The 18,379-nt window shown below is 47.0% G+C and overlaps 1 protein-coding gene across 1 annotated transcript in view; it reads right to left on the bottom strand.

The window, feature by feature from the left end:
• The window catches only part of LOC139391599 (regulating synaptic membrane exocytosis 2b), a 316,232-nt gene that overhangs the window by 101,201 nt on the left and 196,652 nt on the right, over positions 1-18,379 (bottom strand). The window contains exon 11 of the mRNA XM_071138971.1: positions 6,605-6,673. Within this exon, the coding sequence (XP_070995072.1) occupies positions 6,605-6,673 (69 nt within the window). The remainder of the gene's footprint in view (positions 1-6,604; positions 6,674-18,379) is intronic.

Raw genomic sequence — 18,379 nt, 5'->3', positions numbered from 1 at the left:
GACGGGGAGAGAAGGGAGTGGATGATAGGACTGGGAGAGGGAGTGGAGGATAGGACAGGGAGAGAAGGGAGTGGAGGGTAGGACGGGGAGAGAAGGGAGTGGAGGATAGGACGGGGAGAGAAGGGAGTGGATGATAGGAATGGGAGAGGGAGTGGAGGGTAGGACGGGGAGAGAAGGGAATGGATGATAGGACTGGGAGAGGGAGTGGAGGATAGGACTGGGAGAGGGAGTGGAGGATAGGACAGGGAGAGAAGGGAGTGGAGGATAGGACGGGGAGAGAAGGGAGTGGATGATAGGACTGGGAGAGGGAGTGGAGGATAGGACAGGGAGAGAAGGGAGTGGAGGATAGGACGGGGAGAGAAGGGAGTGGAGGATAGGACGGGGAGAGAAGGGAGTGGAGAATACGACTGGGAGAGAAGGGAGTGGAGGATAGGACTGGGAGAGAAGGGAGTGGAGGAGTAGTGAGAGGGAGTGGAGGATAGGACGGGGAGAGAAGGGAGTGGAGGATAGGACGGGGAGAGAAGCGAGTGGAGGGGTAGTGAGAGGGAGTGGAGTAAGAGAGGGGGGTGGAGATTGGAGAGAGAGAGTGTAGGACAGGAGGGGGGGAGAAGGGAGTGGATGATAGGACTGGGAGAGAAGGGAGTGGAGGGGTAGTGAGAGGGAGTGGAGGATAGGACGGGTAGAGAAGGGAGTGGAGGGGTAGTGAGAGGGAGTGGAGGATAGGACGAGGAGAGAAGGGAGTGGAGGGGTAGTGAGAGGGAGTGGAGGATAGGACGGGGAGAGAAGGGAGTGGAGGATTCGGACGGGGAGAGAAGGGAGTGGAGGATAGGACGGGGAGAGAAGGGAGTGGAGAATAGGACGGGGAGAGAAGGGAGTGGAGGATAGGACTGGGAGAGAAGGGAGTGGAGGGGTAGTGAGAGGGAGTGGAGGATAGGACGGGGAGAGAAGGGATTGGAGGATAGGACGGGGAGAGAAGCGAGTGGAGGGGTAGTGAGAGGGAGTGGGGTAAGAGAGGGGGGTGGAGATTGGAGAGAGAGAGTGTAGGACAGGAGGGGGAGAGAAGGGAGTGGATGATAGGACTGGGAGAGAAGGGAGTGGAGGGGTAGTGAGAGAGAGTGGAGGATAGGACTGGGAGAGAAGGGAGTGGAGGATAGGGCGGGGAGAGAAGGGAGTGTAGGATAGGAAGGGTAGATAAGGGAGTGGAGGATAGGATGGGGAGGGAAGGGTGTAGACGGTAGTGAGAGGGAGTGGAGGATAGGACGGGGAGAGAAGGGAGTAGACGGGTAGTGAGAGGGAGTGGAGGATAGGACGGGGAGAGAAGGGAAAGGAGGTTATGGAGAGGGGGGAAAGTGGAGAGAGAGGGAGTGGAGGGAGAGAGAGAATGAGTGTAGGATAGGAGGGGGGCAGAGAGGGAGTGGAAGGGGGAGAGAGGGGGAGTGGAGGAGGTGAGGAGATAGGAGGGGGAGAAAGAGGGAGTGACTGGGGAGAAATTGATAGGGGAGGAAGAGAGATTGAATGGAGGGTGAAAGGAGAAAGGAGGGGGAGAGAGGGAGTTGAGGGAGAGAGATTGAGTGGAGGGGGAGAGAGGGAGTGCAGGCAAAGAGGAGGGGGAGAGAAGGGAGTGGATGATAGGACTGGGAGAGAAAGGAGTGGAGGGGTAGTGAGAGGGAGTGGAGGATAGGACGGGTAGAGAAGGGAGTGGAGGGGTAGTGAGAGGGAGTGGAGGATAGGACGAGGAGAGAACGGAGTGGAGGGGTAGTGAGAGGGAGTGGAGGATAGGACGGGGTGAGAAGGGAGTGGAGGATAGGACGGGGAGAGAAGGGAGTGGAGGATAGGATGGGGAGAGAAGGGAGTGAAGGATAGGACGGGAAGAGAAGGGAGTGGAGGATAGGACTGGGAGAGAAGGGAGTGGAGGGGTAGTGAGAGGGAGTGGAGGATAGGACGGGGAGAGAAGGGAGTGGAGGATAGGACGGGGAGAGAAGCGAGTGGAGGGGTAGTGAGAGGGAGTGGAGTAAGAGAGGGGGGTGGAGATTGGAGAGAGAGAGTGTAGGACAGGAGGGGGAGAGAAGGGAGTGGATGATAGGACTGGGAGAGAAGGGAGTGGAGGGGTAGTGAGAGGGAGTGGAGGATAGGACGGGTAGAGAAGGGAGTGGAGGGGTAGTGAGAGGGAGTGGAGGATAGGACTGGGAGAGAAGGGAGTGGAGGATAGGACGGGGAGAGAAGGGAGTGTAGGATAGGACGGGTAGATAAGGGAGTGGAGGATAGGACGGGGAGAGAAGGGAGTAGACGGGTAGTGAGAGGGAGTGGAGGATAGGACGGGGAGATAAGGGAGAGGAGGTTATGGAGAGGGGGGAAAGTGGAGAGAGAGGGAGTGGAGGGAGAGAGAAAATGAGTGTAGGATAGGAGAGGGGCAGAGAGGGAGTGGAAGGGGGAGAGAGGGGGAGTGGAGGTGAGGAGATAGGAGGGGGAGAAAGAGGGAGTGACTGGGGAGAAATTGATAGGGGAGGAAGAGAGATTGAATGGAGGGTGAAAGGAGAAAGGAGGGGGAGAGAGGGAGTTGAGGGAGAGAGATTGAGTGGAGGGGGAGAGAGGGAGTGCAGGCAAAGAGGAGCAATGGAGGGGGAGAGGGGAGTAGAAGGAGTGAGAGAGGGTGTGGAGGGGGAGTGAGGATAGGGGGGGATTGAGAGGGAGTGAATGGTGAGAGAGAGGGAGTGAATGGGGAGATAGAGGGAGTGGATTGGGAGAGAGAGGGCGTGGAGGGGAGAGGAGATATTAGGGGGAGAGAGAAGGAGTGGAGGGGGAGAGCCGGAGAGTGGATAGGGATAGAGAGGGAGTGGATGGAGAGAGAGGGGGAATGGAGGGGGAGAGAGAGGGAGTGGAGGGAGAGAGGGGAAAGGAGGGTGAGGGAGACAGGATGGTAGTGGAGGGGGAGAGAAAGGGATTAGAGGGGGAGAGATGAATGGAGGGAGATGCAGAGGGAGTAGAGGGGGGGAGAGGGTCTGGAGGGTAAGATAGGGAGTGGAGGGGGAAAGAGGAGTGGAGGGGGAGGAGAAGGAGTGGAGGGGGTGAGGGGATAGAGGGATAGGAGGGGGAAAGGGGGTTAGGAGGGAGAGAAAGACAGATTGGAGGGGGAAAGGTGATTGGAGGTGGAGAAAGAGGGAGAGGAGGGGGAAAGGTGATAGGAGGTGGAGAACGAGGGAGAGGAGGAAAGGTGATAGGAGATGGAGAAAGAGGGAGAGGAGGGGGAAAGGGGGAATGGAGTGGTGGAGAGAGTGATTAGATGGGGGAGAGAGGGAGTGGATGGGGACAGAGAGGGAGTGGAGGGGGACAGAGAGGGAGTGGAGGGGGACAGAGAGGGAGTGGAGGGGGAGTAGAGATGGGAGAGAGGGAGTGGATGGGGACAGAGAGGGAGATAGGAGGGATTAGATCGGGGCCTTAATCCACATCCACATCTTCAGTGGATTAACTGCCTTGCTCAAGGGCAGAACGACAGATTTGTATCTTGTCAGCTCAGGAATTCGATTCAGCAACCTTTCGGTTACTGGCCCAATGCTCCTACCCACCAGGCTAGGGGGGAAGAGGGGAAGAGGGGGAATGGAGTGGTAGAGAGAGTGATTAGATGGGGAAGAGCGGGAGTGGAGGGGGAGTGGAGATGGGAAAGAGGGAATTGACGGGGAGAAAGAGGGAGTGAAGAGGGAGAGAGTGGGAGTGGAGGGGTTGAAGGGGATAGGAGGGGGAGAGAGGGAGTAGAGGGAGACAGGGGATAGGATGGGGAGAGAGAGGGAGTGGAGGGGAACAAGGGATAGGAGGGGGAGAGAGGGGGAGTGGAAAGGGAGTGGAGGGATAGCGGCGGATAGGGTGGGAGAGAGGAGGAGTGGAGGGTAGAGAGAGTTAGTGGAGGGGGAAAGAGAGGGAGTGGAGTTGGAGAGGGGGAGGGGAAAGGAAGTCTAGAGAAAGAGAGTGGTGGGGAAGAGGAGGGCTGTAGTGGGAAAGAGAGGGAGTAGAGGGGGAGAGAGAGGGGATAGGAGGGGGAGAGAGGGATTGAAGGGGAATAGGAGGAGGAGAGAGTGGGAGTGGAGGTGCAGAGAGGTAGGAGGGAGAGAGAGAGGGAGTGAAGGGGGAGAGAGGATTGGAGGGGAGAGAGGGGGATTGGAGGGGGATAGGATGAGGAGAGAGTGGGAGTGGAGGGGCAGAGAACGTGAGTGGAGTTGGAGAGGGTGATTGGATTGGGGGAGAGAGGGTGTTGACGGCAAAAAAAACAGATTGAAGGGGTAGAGTGGGATAGGAGGGGGAGAGAGAGTGGAGGGGGAGATAGGATAGGAAGGGGGGAGAGAGAGGGGGAGTGGAGGGGGACATTGAGGGATAGGAGGGAGAAGAGAGGAATTGGAGGGGGAAATAGAGGGAGGGGAAAGAGGGAGTGGAGGGGGAGAGGGGATAGGAGGGGGATACAGAGGGAAAAGAGAGGGAAGAGTGGGAGGGGAGGGGAGGGGAGAGAGAGAGGGAGTGCAGGGGGAAAGAGAGGGAGTGGATCGGGAGTGGACGTGGAGAGACAGGGAGTGGAGATTGAGCTTCCCCCGGCTGTGTTTAAGACTGTCACTGTATTTCCATGAACCTTGAAGTGTTAAATTATTTGTATTTTCATTGCTAGGAATGTACACTACTATTCAAAGTTTGGGGTCACTTAGAAATGTCCTTGTTTTCCATGAAGACATGCATGAAATTAGTTGCAAAATGAATAGGAAATATAGTCAAGACGTTGACAAGTTTATAATAATGATTTTTTATTTAAATAATAATTGTGTCCTTCAAACTTTGCTTTCATCAAAGAGTCCTCCATTTGCCACAATTACAGCCTTGCAGACCTTTGGCTTTCTAGTTGTCAATTTGTTGAGGTAATCTGAAGAGATTTCACCCCATGCTTCCTGAAGCACCTTCCACAAGTTGGATTGGCTTGATGGGCACTTCTTACGTACCATACGGTCAAGCTGCTCCCACCACAGCTCAATAAGGTTGAGATCTGGGTGACTGTGCTGGCCACTCCATTATAGACAGAACACCAGCTGACTGTTTCTTCCCTAAATAGTTATTGCATAGTTTGGAGCTGTGCTTTTGGTCATTGTCCTGTTGTAGGAGGAAATTGGCTCCAATTAAACAGCGTCCACAGGGTATGACATGGCGTTGCAAAATGGAGTGATAGCCCTCCTTCTTCAAGATCCCTTTACCCTGTACAAACCTCCCACTTTACCACCATCAAAGCACCCAGAGACCATCACATTGCCTCCACCATGCTTGACAGATGGCGTCAAGCACTCCTCTAGCATCTTTTCATTTTTTCTTCATCTCACGAACGTTCCTCAAACTCAAACTTCGATTTGTCTGTCCAAAACACTTTTTTCCAATCTTCCTCTGTCCAGGTGTCTGTTCTTTTGCCCATCTCAGTCTTTTATTTTTATTGGCCAGTCTGAGATATGGCTTTTTCTTTGCAACTCTGCCAACAAGGCCAGCAAAAAAAAAAAAAAAAGATTAAGATGGGCAAAATAACATAAACACTGGACAGAGGAACTCTGCATGGAAGGCCAGCATCCCGGTGTCACCTCTTCACTGTTGACGTTGAGACTGGTGTTTTGCGGGTACTATTTAATGAAGCTGCCATTTGAGGACTTGTGAGGCGTCTGTTTCTCAAACTAGACAATCTAATGTACTTGCCCTCTTGCTCAGTTGTGCACCGGGGCCTACCACTCCTTTTTCTATTCTGGTTAGAGACAGTTTGTGCTGTTCTGTGAAGGGAGTAGTACACAGCGCTGTATGAGATCTTCAGTTTCTTGGCAATTTCTCGCATGGAATAGCCTTAATTTCTCAGAACAAGAAAAGACTGACGAATTTCAGAAGAAAGTTCTTTGTTTCTGGCCATTTTGAACCTGTAATCGAATCCACAAATGCTGATGCTCCAGATACTCAACTAGTCTAAAGAAGGCCAGTTTATTTGCTCCATTAATCAGCACAACAGTTTTCAGCTGTGCTAACATAATTGCAAAAGGGTTTTCTAATGATCAATTAGCCTTTTAAAATGATAAACTTGGATTAGTTAATGCAACGTGCCATTGGAACACTGGAGTGATGGTTGCTGATAATGGGCCTCTGTACACCTATGTAGATATTCCATTCAAAACCTGCCGTTTCCAGCAACAATAGTCATTTACAACATTAACAATGTCTACACTGTATTTCTGATCAATTTGATGTTATTTTAATGAACAAATTAGCTTTTCTTTCAAAAACAAGAACATTTCTAAGTGACCCAAAACTTTTGAACGGTAGTGTATGTGAAAGTGGTTGGGATATTTAGAATAGTATAGGAACCCAGGACTGATTGTGTCCAAGTAAAGAGACTTCTACATTATTATGATTTATGGAATTCTATGGATGCTGTTCTGTTGTTGTGTGTAGACAGTATGTATATATATATATATATGTGTGTTCTAATTTCTGATAATAATAGTAATAACATGTTGACTGGGATATTGACATTTGATATAGATATAGAGTACATGGCTATGGCTAGGATTGGAACTCCATTAAACCTGTTTTGTCGTGATTTGGTTACCTGCTATGACACCGATCCCGTCCTCGCAGTCAAAATCAGAGAACTCACTGTCAATAATTCTCTGGGACACTGGGAGGTAACGAGAGAAGAGCAAGAGAAAAAAGAGAAGATGAATGAAGAAGAATGTCTAGAGCTGCCTTGTCGTGACAGGATTCTGTTATCCTTTTTCACTAATCCATCACAGGTCAGAACAGGCCATTACGGGTCAATACGGGTCAGTACAATTCAATGCGGGCGAGTACAGGTCAGTACGGGTCAATACAGGTCAGTGCAATTCAATACGGGTCAGTACAGGTCAGTATGGGTCAGTACAATTCAATACGGGTCAGTACAGTTCAGTACGAGTCAATACGGATCAGTACGGGTCAGTTCAGGTCAATACTGGTCAATACCAGTCAGTATGAATCAGTATGGGTCAATAAGGATCAGTAGTGGTCAATACGGCTCAGTACGGTTCAATATGGGTCATTAAGACTCAATACCGGACAAAACTGGGTCACAGGGACACAACACCTTATTGACACTGACTAAATGGCCCACAGAGAGCAAGAGAAAATGTGTCTCTGTCATCACGAAGCTCTGCTTCTTAACACAATACGGGTCAGTACGGGTCGATATGAGTCAGTATGGGTCTGTACAAATCAGTACATTAGTTGTTTTATTTCTTTACACGTTTTAGTCATTTAGCAGTCGCTCTTATCCAGAGCGCCTTACAGGAGCAAGTAGGGTTAAGTGCACATCGACAGATTTTTCAACTAGTCGGCTCAGGGATTTAAACAAGCAACCTTTCGGTTACTGGCCCAACTCTTAACCGCAAGGCTACCTGCTGCCCTCAATACGGGTTGGTTTGATTCAGTACGGGTCAGTATAAGTCACTACAGGTCAGTAGAGGTCAGTAAGAATCAATACAAAATAGTCAAACATCTTTTTTTTTGTTGTCATTTAGCAGACTTTCTTAACCAGAATAACTGACAGAAGCAATGAGGGTTAAGTGCCTTGCTCAAGGGGACATTGACTGATTTTTCACCTAGTCGGCTCGGGGATTTGAACAAGCGACCTTTTGGTTACTGGTCTATCACTCTTTATCACTAGTCTACCTGCTGCCCTCAAGACTGGTCCGTTTGATTTAGTACGGGTCAAAACGGGTCAGTATGGGTCAATACGGGTCAATACGTGCCAGTACGGGACAGTATGAGTAAGTACAGGTCAATACAGGTCAGTATGAATCAGTACGGGTCCATACGGGTCAATACAGGTCAAATGGAATCAGTACGGGTCGGTACGGGACACTACTAGTCAGTATGGGTCAGTATTTGTCAGTACGGGTCAATACGGGTCAGTATGGGTCAGCACTGGTCAGTACAGGTTAATTTGGGTTAGTGTGCATTAGTACAGGACAGTATGGGTCAATAAGGGTCAGTATGCGTCACTACACGTCAATACAGGTCAATACAGTTCCGTTTGAGCCAATACTGGGCAATACGGGTCAGCATGCATCAGTACAGTTCAATACGGGTCAATATGAGTCAGTGCAGCTCACTACAGGTCAGCACGGGTCAATACGGGTCAGTACGGTTAAGTATGAGTCAATACAGTTAAGAATGAGGTCACTATGGGTCAGTACTGGTCAGTGCGAATCAGTACGGGTCAGTATGGATAAATCCATCGAAGAGTCAATACTGATCAACACTTGTCAGTAGGAGTCAGTACGGGTCAGTACGGGTTAATTCCCAAACAATTTGAACTTCTACTTTTAAAAAAACGCCTCTCTAAAAACAAGTCTCTCATCGTTGCATCCTACCATAGACCACCCTATGCCCCCAGCTGTGCTCTGGACACCATATGTGAACTGATTGCCCCCCATGTATCTTCAGAGCTCGTGCTGCTAGGCGACCTAAACTGGAACATGCTTCACACCCCAGCCATCCTACAATCTAAGATTGATGCCCTCAATCTCACACAAATGATCAATGAACCTACCAGGTACCACCCCAAAGCTGTAAACACGGGCACCCTCATAGATATCATCCTAACCAACTTGCCCTCTAAATACACCTCTGCTGTTTTCAACCAAGATCTCAGCGATCACTGCCTCATTGCCTTTATCTGTAATGGGTCAGCGGTCAAACGACCTCCACTCATCACTGTCAAACGCTCCCTGAAACACTTCAGCGAGCAGGCCTTTCTAATCGACCTGGCCGGGGTATCCTGCCTTCCTCACCATCTTAAATAAGCATGCCCCATTCAACAAATTTAGAACCAGGAACAGATATAGCCCTTGGTTCTCTCCAGACCTGACTGTCCTTAACCAACACAAAAACATCCTATGGTGAAAATAAGAACACCTCCTCCCAGCTGCCCACTGCACTGAGGATAGGAAACACTGTCACCACCGATAAATCCACTATAATTGAGAATTTCAATAAGCATTTTTCTACGGCTGGCCATGCTTTCCAACTGGCTACCTCTACCCCAGTATGCAGCACTGCACCCCCCACAGCAACTCGCCCAAGCCTTCCCCATTTCTCCTTCTCCCCAATCCAGTCAGCTGATGTTCTGAAAGAGCTGCAAAATCTGAACCCCTACAAATCAGCCGGGCTAGACAATCTGGACCCTTTCTTTCTAAAATTATCTGCCAAAAATTATTGGCACCCCTATTACTAGCCTGTTCAACCTCTCTTTCGAATCGTCTGAGATTTCCAAAGTTTGGATAGCAGCTGCGGTCATCCCCCTCTTCAAAGGGGGGGCACACTCTTGGCCCAAACTGCTACAGACCTATATCTATCCTACCCTGCCTTTCTAAGGCTTCGAAAGCCAAATCAACAAACAGATTACCAACCATTTCGAATCCTACCATACCTTCTCCGCTATGCAATCTGGTTTCAGAGCTGGTCATGGGTGAACCTCAGCCACGCTCAAGGTTCTAAACGATATCTTAACCACCATCGATAAGAAACAATACTGTGCAGCCGTATTCATTGACCTGGCCAAGGCTTTCGACTCTGTCAATCACCACATCCTCATCGGCAGACTCTATAGCCTTGGTTTCTCAAATGATTGCCTCGCCTGGTTCACCAACTACTTCTCTGATAGAGTTCAGTGTGTCAAATCGGAAGGGCCTCTGGCAGTCTCTATGGGGGTGCCATAGGGTTCATCTTGGACCGACTCTCTTCTCTGTATACATCAATGATGTTGCTCTTGCTGCTGGTGAGTCTCTGATCCACCTCTACGCAGACAACACCATTCTGTATACTTCTGGCCTTTCTTTGGACACTGTGTTAACAACTCTCCAGGCGAGCTTCAATGCCATACAACTCTCCTTCCGTGGCCTCCAATTGCTCTTAAATGCAAGTAAAACTAAATGCATGCTCTTCAACTGATTGCTGTCTGCACCTGTCCGCCCGTCCAGCATCACTACTCTGGACGGTTCTGACTTAGAATATGTGGACAACTACAAATACCTTGGTGTCTGGTTAGACTATAAACTCTCCTTCCAGACTCACATCAAACATCTCCAATCCAAAGTTAAATCTAGAAATGGCTTCCTATTTCGCAACAAAGCATCCTTCACTCATGCTGCCAAACATACCCTTGTAAAACTGACCATCCACCCGTCCTACTGATCCTCGACTTCGGCGATGTAATTTACAACATAGCCTCCAATACCCTACTCAATAAATTGAATGCAGTCTATCACAGTGCCATCCGTTTTGTCACCAAAGCCCAATATACTACCCATCACTGCGACCTGTACGCTCTCGTTGGCTGGCCCTCGCTTCATACTTGTCGCCAAACCCACTGGCTCCAGGTTATCTACAAGACCCTGGTAAAGTCCTATGTAAAGTCTCCCCTTATCTCAGCTCGCTGGTCACTATAACAACACCCACCTATAGCACGCACTCCTGAAGGTATACAGTGCCTTGCGAAAGTATTCAGCCCCCTTGAACTTTGCGACCTTTTGCCACATTTCAGGCTTAAAACATAAAGATATAAAACTGTATTTTTTTGTGAAGAATCAACAACAAGTGGGACACAATCATGAAGTGGAACGACATTTATTGGATATTTCAAACTTTTTTAACAAATCAAAAACTGAAAAACTGTCCGTGCAAAATTATTCAGCCCCTTTACTTTCAGTGCAGCAAACTCTCTCCAGAAGTTCAGTGAGGATCTCTGAATGATCCAATGTTGACCTAAATGACTAATGATGATAAATACAATCCACCTGTGTGTAATCAAGTCTCCGTATAAATGCACCTGCACTGTGATAGTCTCAGAGGTCCGTTAAAAGTGCAGAGGGCATCATGAAGAACAAGGAACACACCAGGCAGGTCCGAGATACTGTTGTGAAGAAGTTTATAGCCGGATTTGGATACAAAAAGATTTCCCAAGCTTTAAACATTCCAAGGAGCACTGTGCAAGCGATAATATTGAAATGGAAGGAGTATCAGACCACTGCAAATCTACCAAGACCTGGCTTCCCTCTAAACTTTCAGCTCATACAAGGAGAAGACTGATCAGAGATGCAGCCAAGAGGCCCATGATCACTCTGGATGAACTGCAGAGATCTACAGCTGAGGTGGGAGACTCTGTCCATAGGACAACAATCAGTCGTATATTGCACAAATTTGGCCTTTATGGAAGAGTGGCAAGAAGAAAGCCATTTCTTAAAGATATCCATAAAAAGTGTTGTTTAAAGTTTGCCACAAGCCACCTGGGAGACACACCAAACATGTGGAAGAAGGTGCTCTGGTCAGATGAAACCAAAATTGAACTTTTTGGCAACAATGCAAAACGTTATGTTTGGCGTAAAAGCAACACAGCTGAACACACCATCCCCACTGTCAAACATGGTGGTGGCAGCATCATGGTTTGTGCCTGCTTTTCTTCAGCAGGGACAGGGAAGATGGTTAAAATTGATGGGAAGATGGATGGAGCCAAATACAGGACCATTCTGGAAGAAAACCTGATGGAGTCTGCAAAAGACCTGAGACTGGGACGGAGATTTGTCTTCCAACAAGACAATGATCCAAAACATAAAGCAAAATCTACAATGGAATGGTTCAAAAATAAACATATCCAGGTGTTAGAATGGCCAAGTCAAAGTCCAGACCTGAATCCAATCGAGAATCTGTGGAAAGAACTGAAAACTGCTGTTCACAAATGCTCTCCATCCAACCTCACTGAGCTCAAGCTGTTTTGCAAGGAGGAATGGGAAAACATTTCAGTCTCTCAATGTGCAAAACTGATAGAGACATACCCCAAGCGACTGACAGCTGTAATCGCAGCAAAAGGTGGCGCTACAAAGTATTAACTTAAGGGGGCTGAATAATTTTGCACGCCCAATTTTTCAGTTTTTGATTTGTTAAAAAAGTTTGAAATATCCAATAAATGTCGTTCCACTTCATGATTGTGTCCCACTTGTTGTTGATTCTTCACAAAAAAAATACAGTTTTATATCTTTATGTTTGAAGCCTGAAATGTGGCAAAAGGTCGCAAAGTTCAAGGGGGCCGAATACTTTCGCAAGGCACTGTATCTATCTGGTCACCCCCAAAACCAATTTTTCCTTTGGCCGCCTCTCCTTCCAGTTCTCTGCTGCCAATGATTGGAACGAACTACAAAAATCTCTGAAACCTGAAACACTTATCTCCCTCACTAGCTTTAAGAACCAGCTGTCAGAGCAGCTCACAGATTGCTGCACCTGTACATAGCCCATCTATAATCTAGCCCAAACAACTACCTCTCCCCCTACTGTATTTATTCATTTATTTATTTATTTTGCTCCTTTGCACCCCATTATTTATATCTCTACCTTGCACATTCTTCCACTGCAAATCTATCATTCCAGTGTTTTACTTGCTATATTGTATTTACTTCGCCACCATGGCCTTTTTTTTCCCTTTACCTCCCAAATCTCACCTCATTTGCTCACATTGTATATTTTTCTACTGCATTATTCACTGTATGTTTGTTTTACTCCATGTGTAACTCCGTGTTGTTGTATGTGTCGAACTGCTTTGCTTTATCTTGGCCAGGTCGCAATTGTAAATGAGAACTGGTTCTCAACTTGCCTACCTGGTTAAATGAAGGTGAAGTAAATCAATTAAATTCAGGTCTGTATGGCTCAGTACGGGTCAGTGTGGGTCAATTTTGGTGAATAAGGGCCAGTATGCGTCAATACTGGTCAACACGGGTCAGAATGGGTCAGTGCGGGTCAGTATGAGTAAATACGGTTCAGTATATGTAAGTACAGGTCAATAAAGTTTGGGTATGGGTCAGAACAAGTCAATACGGGTCAGTGGTAGTCAGTATGGGGCAGCTAATCTCTAATTGAGTCACATGGACACAACACCTGATTGACACTGACTACATGGCCCACAGAGAGCAAGAGAAAATGTGTCTCTGTCATCACAAAGCTCTGTTTCTTAATACAATATGGGTCAGTACGGGTCAATATGGGTCAGTAGGGATCAATAGGGTTTAGGGTCAGTTGGGCTCAGTATGAGTCAGTACGGAACAATACGTGTCAATAGGTATGTTAGGGGTCAGTATGAGTCAGTATGAGTCAGTACGGGTCAGCACGGGTCGATTGGGGGTTAGGATTAGTAGGGGTCAATACGGGTCAGTTAGGGTCAGTACGGATCAGTGTGGGTCAGACGGGTAAGTACAGATCAATACCGGTCATTCCGTGTCAGTACAGGTGGGTACTGGTCAATATGGGTCAGTACTGGTCAGTACAGGGAAGCTAATCTATAACTGGGTCACAGGGACACAACACCTCACAGACACTGACTACATGGCCCACATAGAGCAAGAGAAAATGTTTACCGATCGTCACAGTTATTCTGTTCTATACAATACATCATAACTTAGAAATGATGGATCATTGAACCAGAATCTGTAACTTCTTGGGCCAGTTTCCCAGATACAGATTAAGCCTTGTCCTAGACTGAAAAGCACTGTACATGGAGATTCTCCACCATAGTACCCTCCAAGCTCGTCATCAAGCTCGAGACCCTGGGTCTCAACCCCGCCCTGTGCAACTGGGTACTGGACTTCCTGACGGGCCGCCCTCAGGTGGTGAGGGTAGGCAACAACATCTCCTCCCCGCTGATCCTCAACACTGGGGCCCCACAAGGGTGCGTTCTGAGCCCTCTCCTGTACTCCCTGTTCACCCACGACTGCGTGGCCACGCACGCCTCCAACTCAATCATCAAGTTTGCGGACGACACAACAGTGGTAGGCTTGATTACCAACAACGACGAGACGGCCTACAGGGAGGAGGTGAGGGCCCTCGGAGTGTGGTGTCAGGAAAATAACCTCACACTCAACGTCAACAAAACTAAGGAGATGATTGTGGACTTCAGGAAACAGCAGAGGGAACACCCCCCTATCCACATCGATGGAACAGTAGTGGAGAGGGTAGCAAGTTTTAAGTTCCTCGGCATACACATCACAGACAAACTGAATTGGTCCACTCACACAGACAGCATCGTGAAGAAGGCGCAGCAGCGCCTCTTCAACCTCAGGAGGCTGAAGAAATTCGGCTTGTCACCAAAAGCACTCACAAACTTCTACAGATGCACAATCGAGAGCATCCTGGCGGGCTGTATCACCGCCTGGTATGGCAACTGCACCGCCCTCAACCGTAAGGCTCTCCAGAGGGTAGTGAGGTCTGCACAACGCATCACCGGGGGCAAACTACCCGCCCTCCAGGACACCTACACCACCCGATGTCACAGGAAGGCCATAAAGATCATCAAGGACATCAACCACCCGAGCCACTGCCTGTTCACCCCGCTATCATCCAGAAGGCGAGGTCAGTACAGGTGCATCAAAGCTGGGACCGAGAGACTGAAAAACAGCTTCTATCTCAAGGCCATCATACTGTTAAACAGCCACCACTAACACTGAGTGGCTGCTGCCAACACACTGACACTGACTCAACTCCAGCCACTTTAATAATGGGAATTGATGGGAAATGATATAAATATATCACTAGCCACTTTAAACAATGCTACCTTATATAATGTTACTTACCCTACATTATTAATCTCATATGCATACGTATATACTGTACTCTATATCATCGACTGTATCCTTATGTAATACATGTATCACTAGCCACTTTAAACTATGCCACTTTGTTTACATACTCATCTCATTTGTACATACTGTACTCGATACAATCTACTGTATCTTGCCTATGCTGCTCTGTACCATCACTCATTCATATATCCTTATGTACATATTCTTTATCCCCTTACACTGTGTACAAGACAGTAGTTTTGGAATTGTTAGTTAGATTACTTGTTATTACTGCATTGTCGGAACTAGAAGCACAAGCATTTCGCTACTCTCGCATTAACATCTGCTAACCATGTGTATGTGACAAACAAAATTTGATTTGATTTGATTTGATTTGTTTCGCCAATGTAAATCAGGGAAACTGCCTCTTAGAGTCAACAACATTGAAAGACCACATATTAAACTCAATTCATCTTCTTATCTGTCTATTCAGAAAACTTGAATTTAAGGGTGTTTGAAATATATTGTCTTTGAATTCAATTTACATACAATCTCTTGAAAAATCTGAGGACACCAGACTAACATTTACTACAGGCTTTGTGTCAACACAAGTTAATTGTGTCTGATCTTGAATAAATTGTTTGTGGCAAATAGTTCAATATAACAGGCAGGAGTAAACAATCGTTTTCTTTTTTATTCTATTGGGCGTATCTACCGAGAGCCTGTAAACCATTATTTTGTTGTTTTCTTTACTCTGCCTGCAAACATGCTGGATGCTTCAGAATCCATCGAAGATTAAAAAAAAGCCAAGTTGGCGAAGAGGTATCAACGATGGCACCAACCCAGTTTTGAGAAGCAAGAGGGCGCGCGGGGAGAGGTTCACGGAGATGGATGTTGACTTGCTGAAGTCCATCAATGAAAGGCTTGCCAAACTTGATATCTTGGATATACAGTCGTGGCCAGTAGTTTTGAGAATGACACAAATATAAATTTTCACAAAGTTGGCTGCTTCAGTGTCTTTAGATATTTTTGTCATGTTACTATGGAATACTGAAGTATAATTACAAGCATTTCATAAGTGTCAAAGGCTTTTATTGACAATTACATGTAGTTGACCCTTCTTTTTCAAGACCTCTGCAATCCACCCTGGCATGCTGTCAATTCACTTCTGGGCCACATGATGGCACTGATGGCAGCACTGATGGCAGCCCATTTTTGCATAATCAATGCATGGAGTTTGTCAGAATTTGTGGGTTTTTGTTTGGCCACCCGCCTCTTGAGGATTGATCACAAGTTCTCAATGGGATTAAGGTTGGGGTAATTTCCTGGCCATGGACACAAAATATCTGTGTTTTGTTCCCCGAGCCACTTAGTTATCACTTTTTCCTAATGGCAAGGTGCTCCATCATGCTGGAAAAGGCATTGTTTGTCACCAAACTGTTCCTGGATGGTTGGGAGAAGTTGCTCTCGGAGGATGTGTTGGTACCATTCTTTATTCATGACTGTGTTCTTAGGCAAAAACGTGAGTGAGCCCACTCCCTTGGCTGAGAAGCAACCTGTGCATGACACAGGACTGATGGTAGCACTCACCTTGTCTTCTCCGGACAAGCTTTTTTCCGGATGGCTCAAACAATCTGAAAAGGGATTCATCAGAGAAAAGGACTTTACCCCAGTCCTCAGCAGTCCAATCCCTGTACCTTTTGCGGAATATCAGTCTGTCCCTGATATTTTTCCTGGAGAGAAGTGGCTTCTTTGCTGCCCTTCTTGACACCAGGCCATCCTCCAAATGTCTTTGCCTCACTGTGCGTGCAGATGCACTCACACCTGCCTGCTGCCATTCCTGAGCAAGTTCTGTACTGGTGGTGCCCCGATCCTGCAGCTGAATCAACTTTAGGAGACTGTCCTGGCGCTTGCTGGACTTTCTTGGGCGCCCTGAAGCCTTCTTCACAACAATTGAACTGCTCTCCTTGAAGTTCTTGATGATCCAAATAAATGGTTGATTTAGGTGCAATCTTACTGGCATCAATATCCTTGCCTGTGAAGCCCTTTTTGTGCAAAACAATGATGAGAGCACGTGTTTCCTTGCAGATAGCCATGGTTGACAGAGGAAGAACAATGATTCCAAGCACCACCCTCCTTTTGAAGCTTCTAGTCTGTTATTCGAACTCAATCAGCATGACAGAGTGATCTCCAGCCTTGTCCTCGTCAACACTCACACCTGTGTTAACAAGAGAATCACTGACATGATGTCAGCTGGTCCTTTTGTGGCAGGGCTGAAATGCAGTGGAAATGTTTTTTGTGGGATTCAGATAATTTGCATGGCAAAGAGGGACTTTGCAATTAATTGCAATTCATCTGATCACTCTCCATAACATTATGGAGTCTATGCAAATTGCCATCATACAAAATGAGGCAGCAGACTTTGTGAAAATTTATATTTGTGTCATTCTCAAAACCTTTGGCCACGACAGTACTACGAGAGGACATCAATGCATTATGTGTCAGTCTATTTATGTGCCAGCCAATGTCAGATTGATGATTTTAGGAAAGAGAAAACGGTGCTGAAAGGTCCTGTAGACTCTGTTCATGGCAAGGTAGAGGTGGTGCAAAGGGAGCACAAACAACTTATAGAAACCTTGATGTGCAGTGTTGGGACAATCTCATCTTTTCAGTGATACCAGAGAATGACAGCAGAGTGCACTGTCCGAGACTTGATATCAACTCCACTGAAACTGCTCCACTGAAACTGCGTAATGTCACTTTCTCCTGAGTCCATAGAATGGGTCTAGGAATGCGGCGGTCATGAAATTTTGTCAGCTGGTTATTGTCATGCAAAATACTTGTGTAAATAACATAAACACTTTTAGCATCTCCACACATACAAGCCGCTCATGCGTGCCTTTGGAACATCTGCATTTAAAAAGTCTAAAAAATCAATCTAATATACAGCATCCCAATAAATCCATTATTTATTTTAGTCAGGTCAAAAAAACTATTTTAATTATACTTATTTCAGAAGAACAGAACTCTGTATGCCATGGGCTCTCCAACCTTGTTCCTACAGCTATCCAGTACTCTGTAAGCCATGGGCTCTCCAACGATGTTCCTGCAGCTACCCAGTACTCTATAAACCATGGGCTCTCCAACCTTGTTCCTACAGCTACCCAGTACTCTGTATGCCATGGGCTCTCCAACCTTGTTGCTGCAGCTACCCAGTACTCTGTATGCCATGGGCTCTCCAACCTTGTTCCTGCATCTACCCAGTACTCTGTATGCCATGGGCTCTCCAACCTTGTTCCTACAGCTACCCCGTGCTTAATTTGGGAAACCAAGTGAAATCTGAACATCGACAGTAACCTGTTTTCGCAGTGAAACATTTCACTAAACTGTTGACAGCCTGTCTGCGTGCTCAATAAATTAATAAAATAAAGAGGGTAGGACATGGAAATGCATAGTGGTGAGATATTCTGTACACAGTAGCAAAAGGTAATGTGTCAACCAATTAATTATAAAAATATAAAAAAATCCCTATTACTAGATTAAAAATCAAATACCAATTTACCATTGTAGACAAACTGTAAGCATCTCTGCACAATCAATGAACCAACAGCAAAGACCTATAGACCTATAGACCTATAGACCTACAGACCTATAGACCTATAGACCTATAGACCTATAGACCTATAGACCTATATACCTATATACCTAAAGACCTACAGACCTATAGACCTATAGACCTATATACC

This window comes from Oncorhynchus clarkii, chromosome 32 (assembly GCF_045791955.1).
Source record: "Oncorhynchus clarkii lewisi isolate Uvic-CL-2024 chromosome 32, UVic_Ocla_1.0, whole genome shotgun sequence".
Lineage (NCBI taxonomy): Eukaryota > Metazoa > Chordata > Actinopteri > Salmoniformes > Salmonidae > Oncorhynchus > Oncorhynchus clarkii.
The sequence above is the reverse complement of the archived record's forward strand: the minus strand, read 5'-3'. Positions and strand labels throughout refer to the sequence as shown.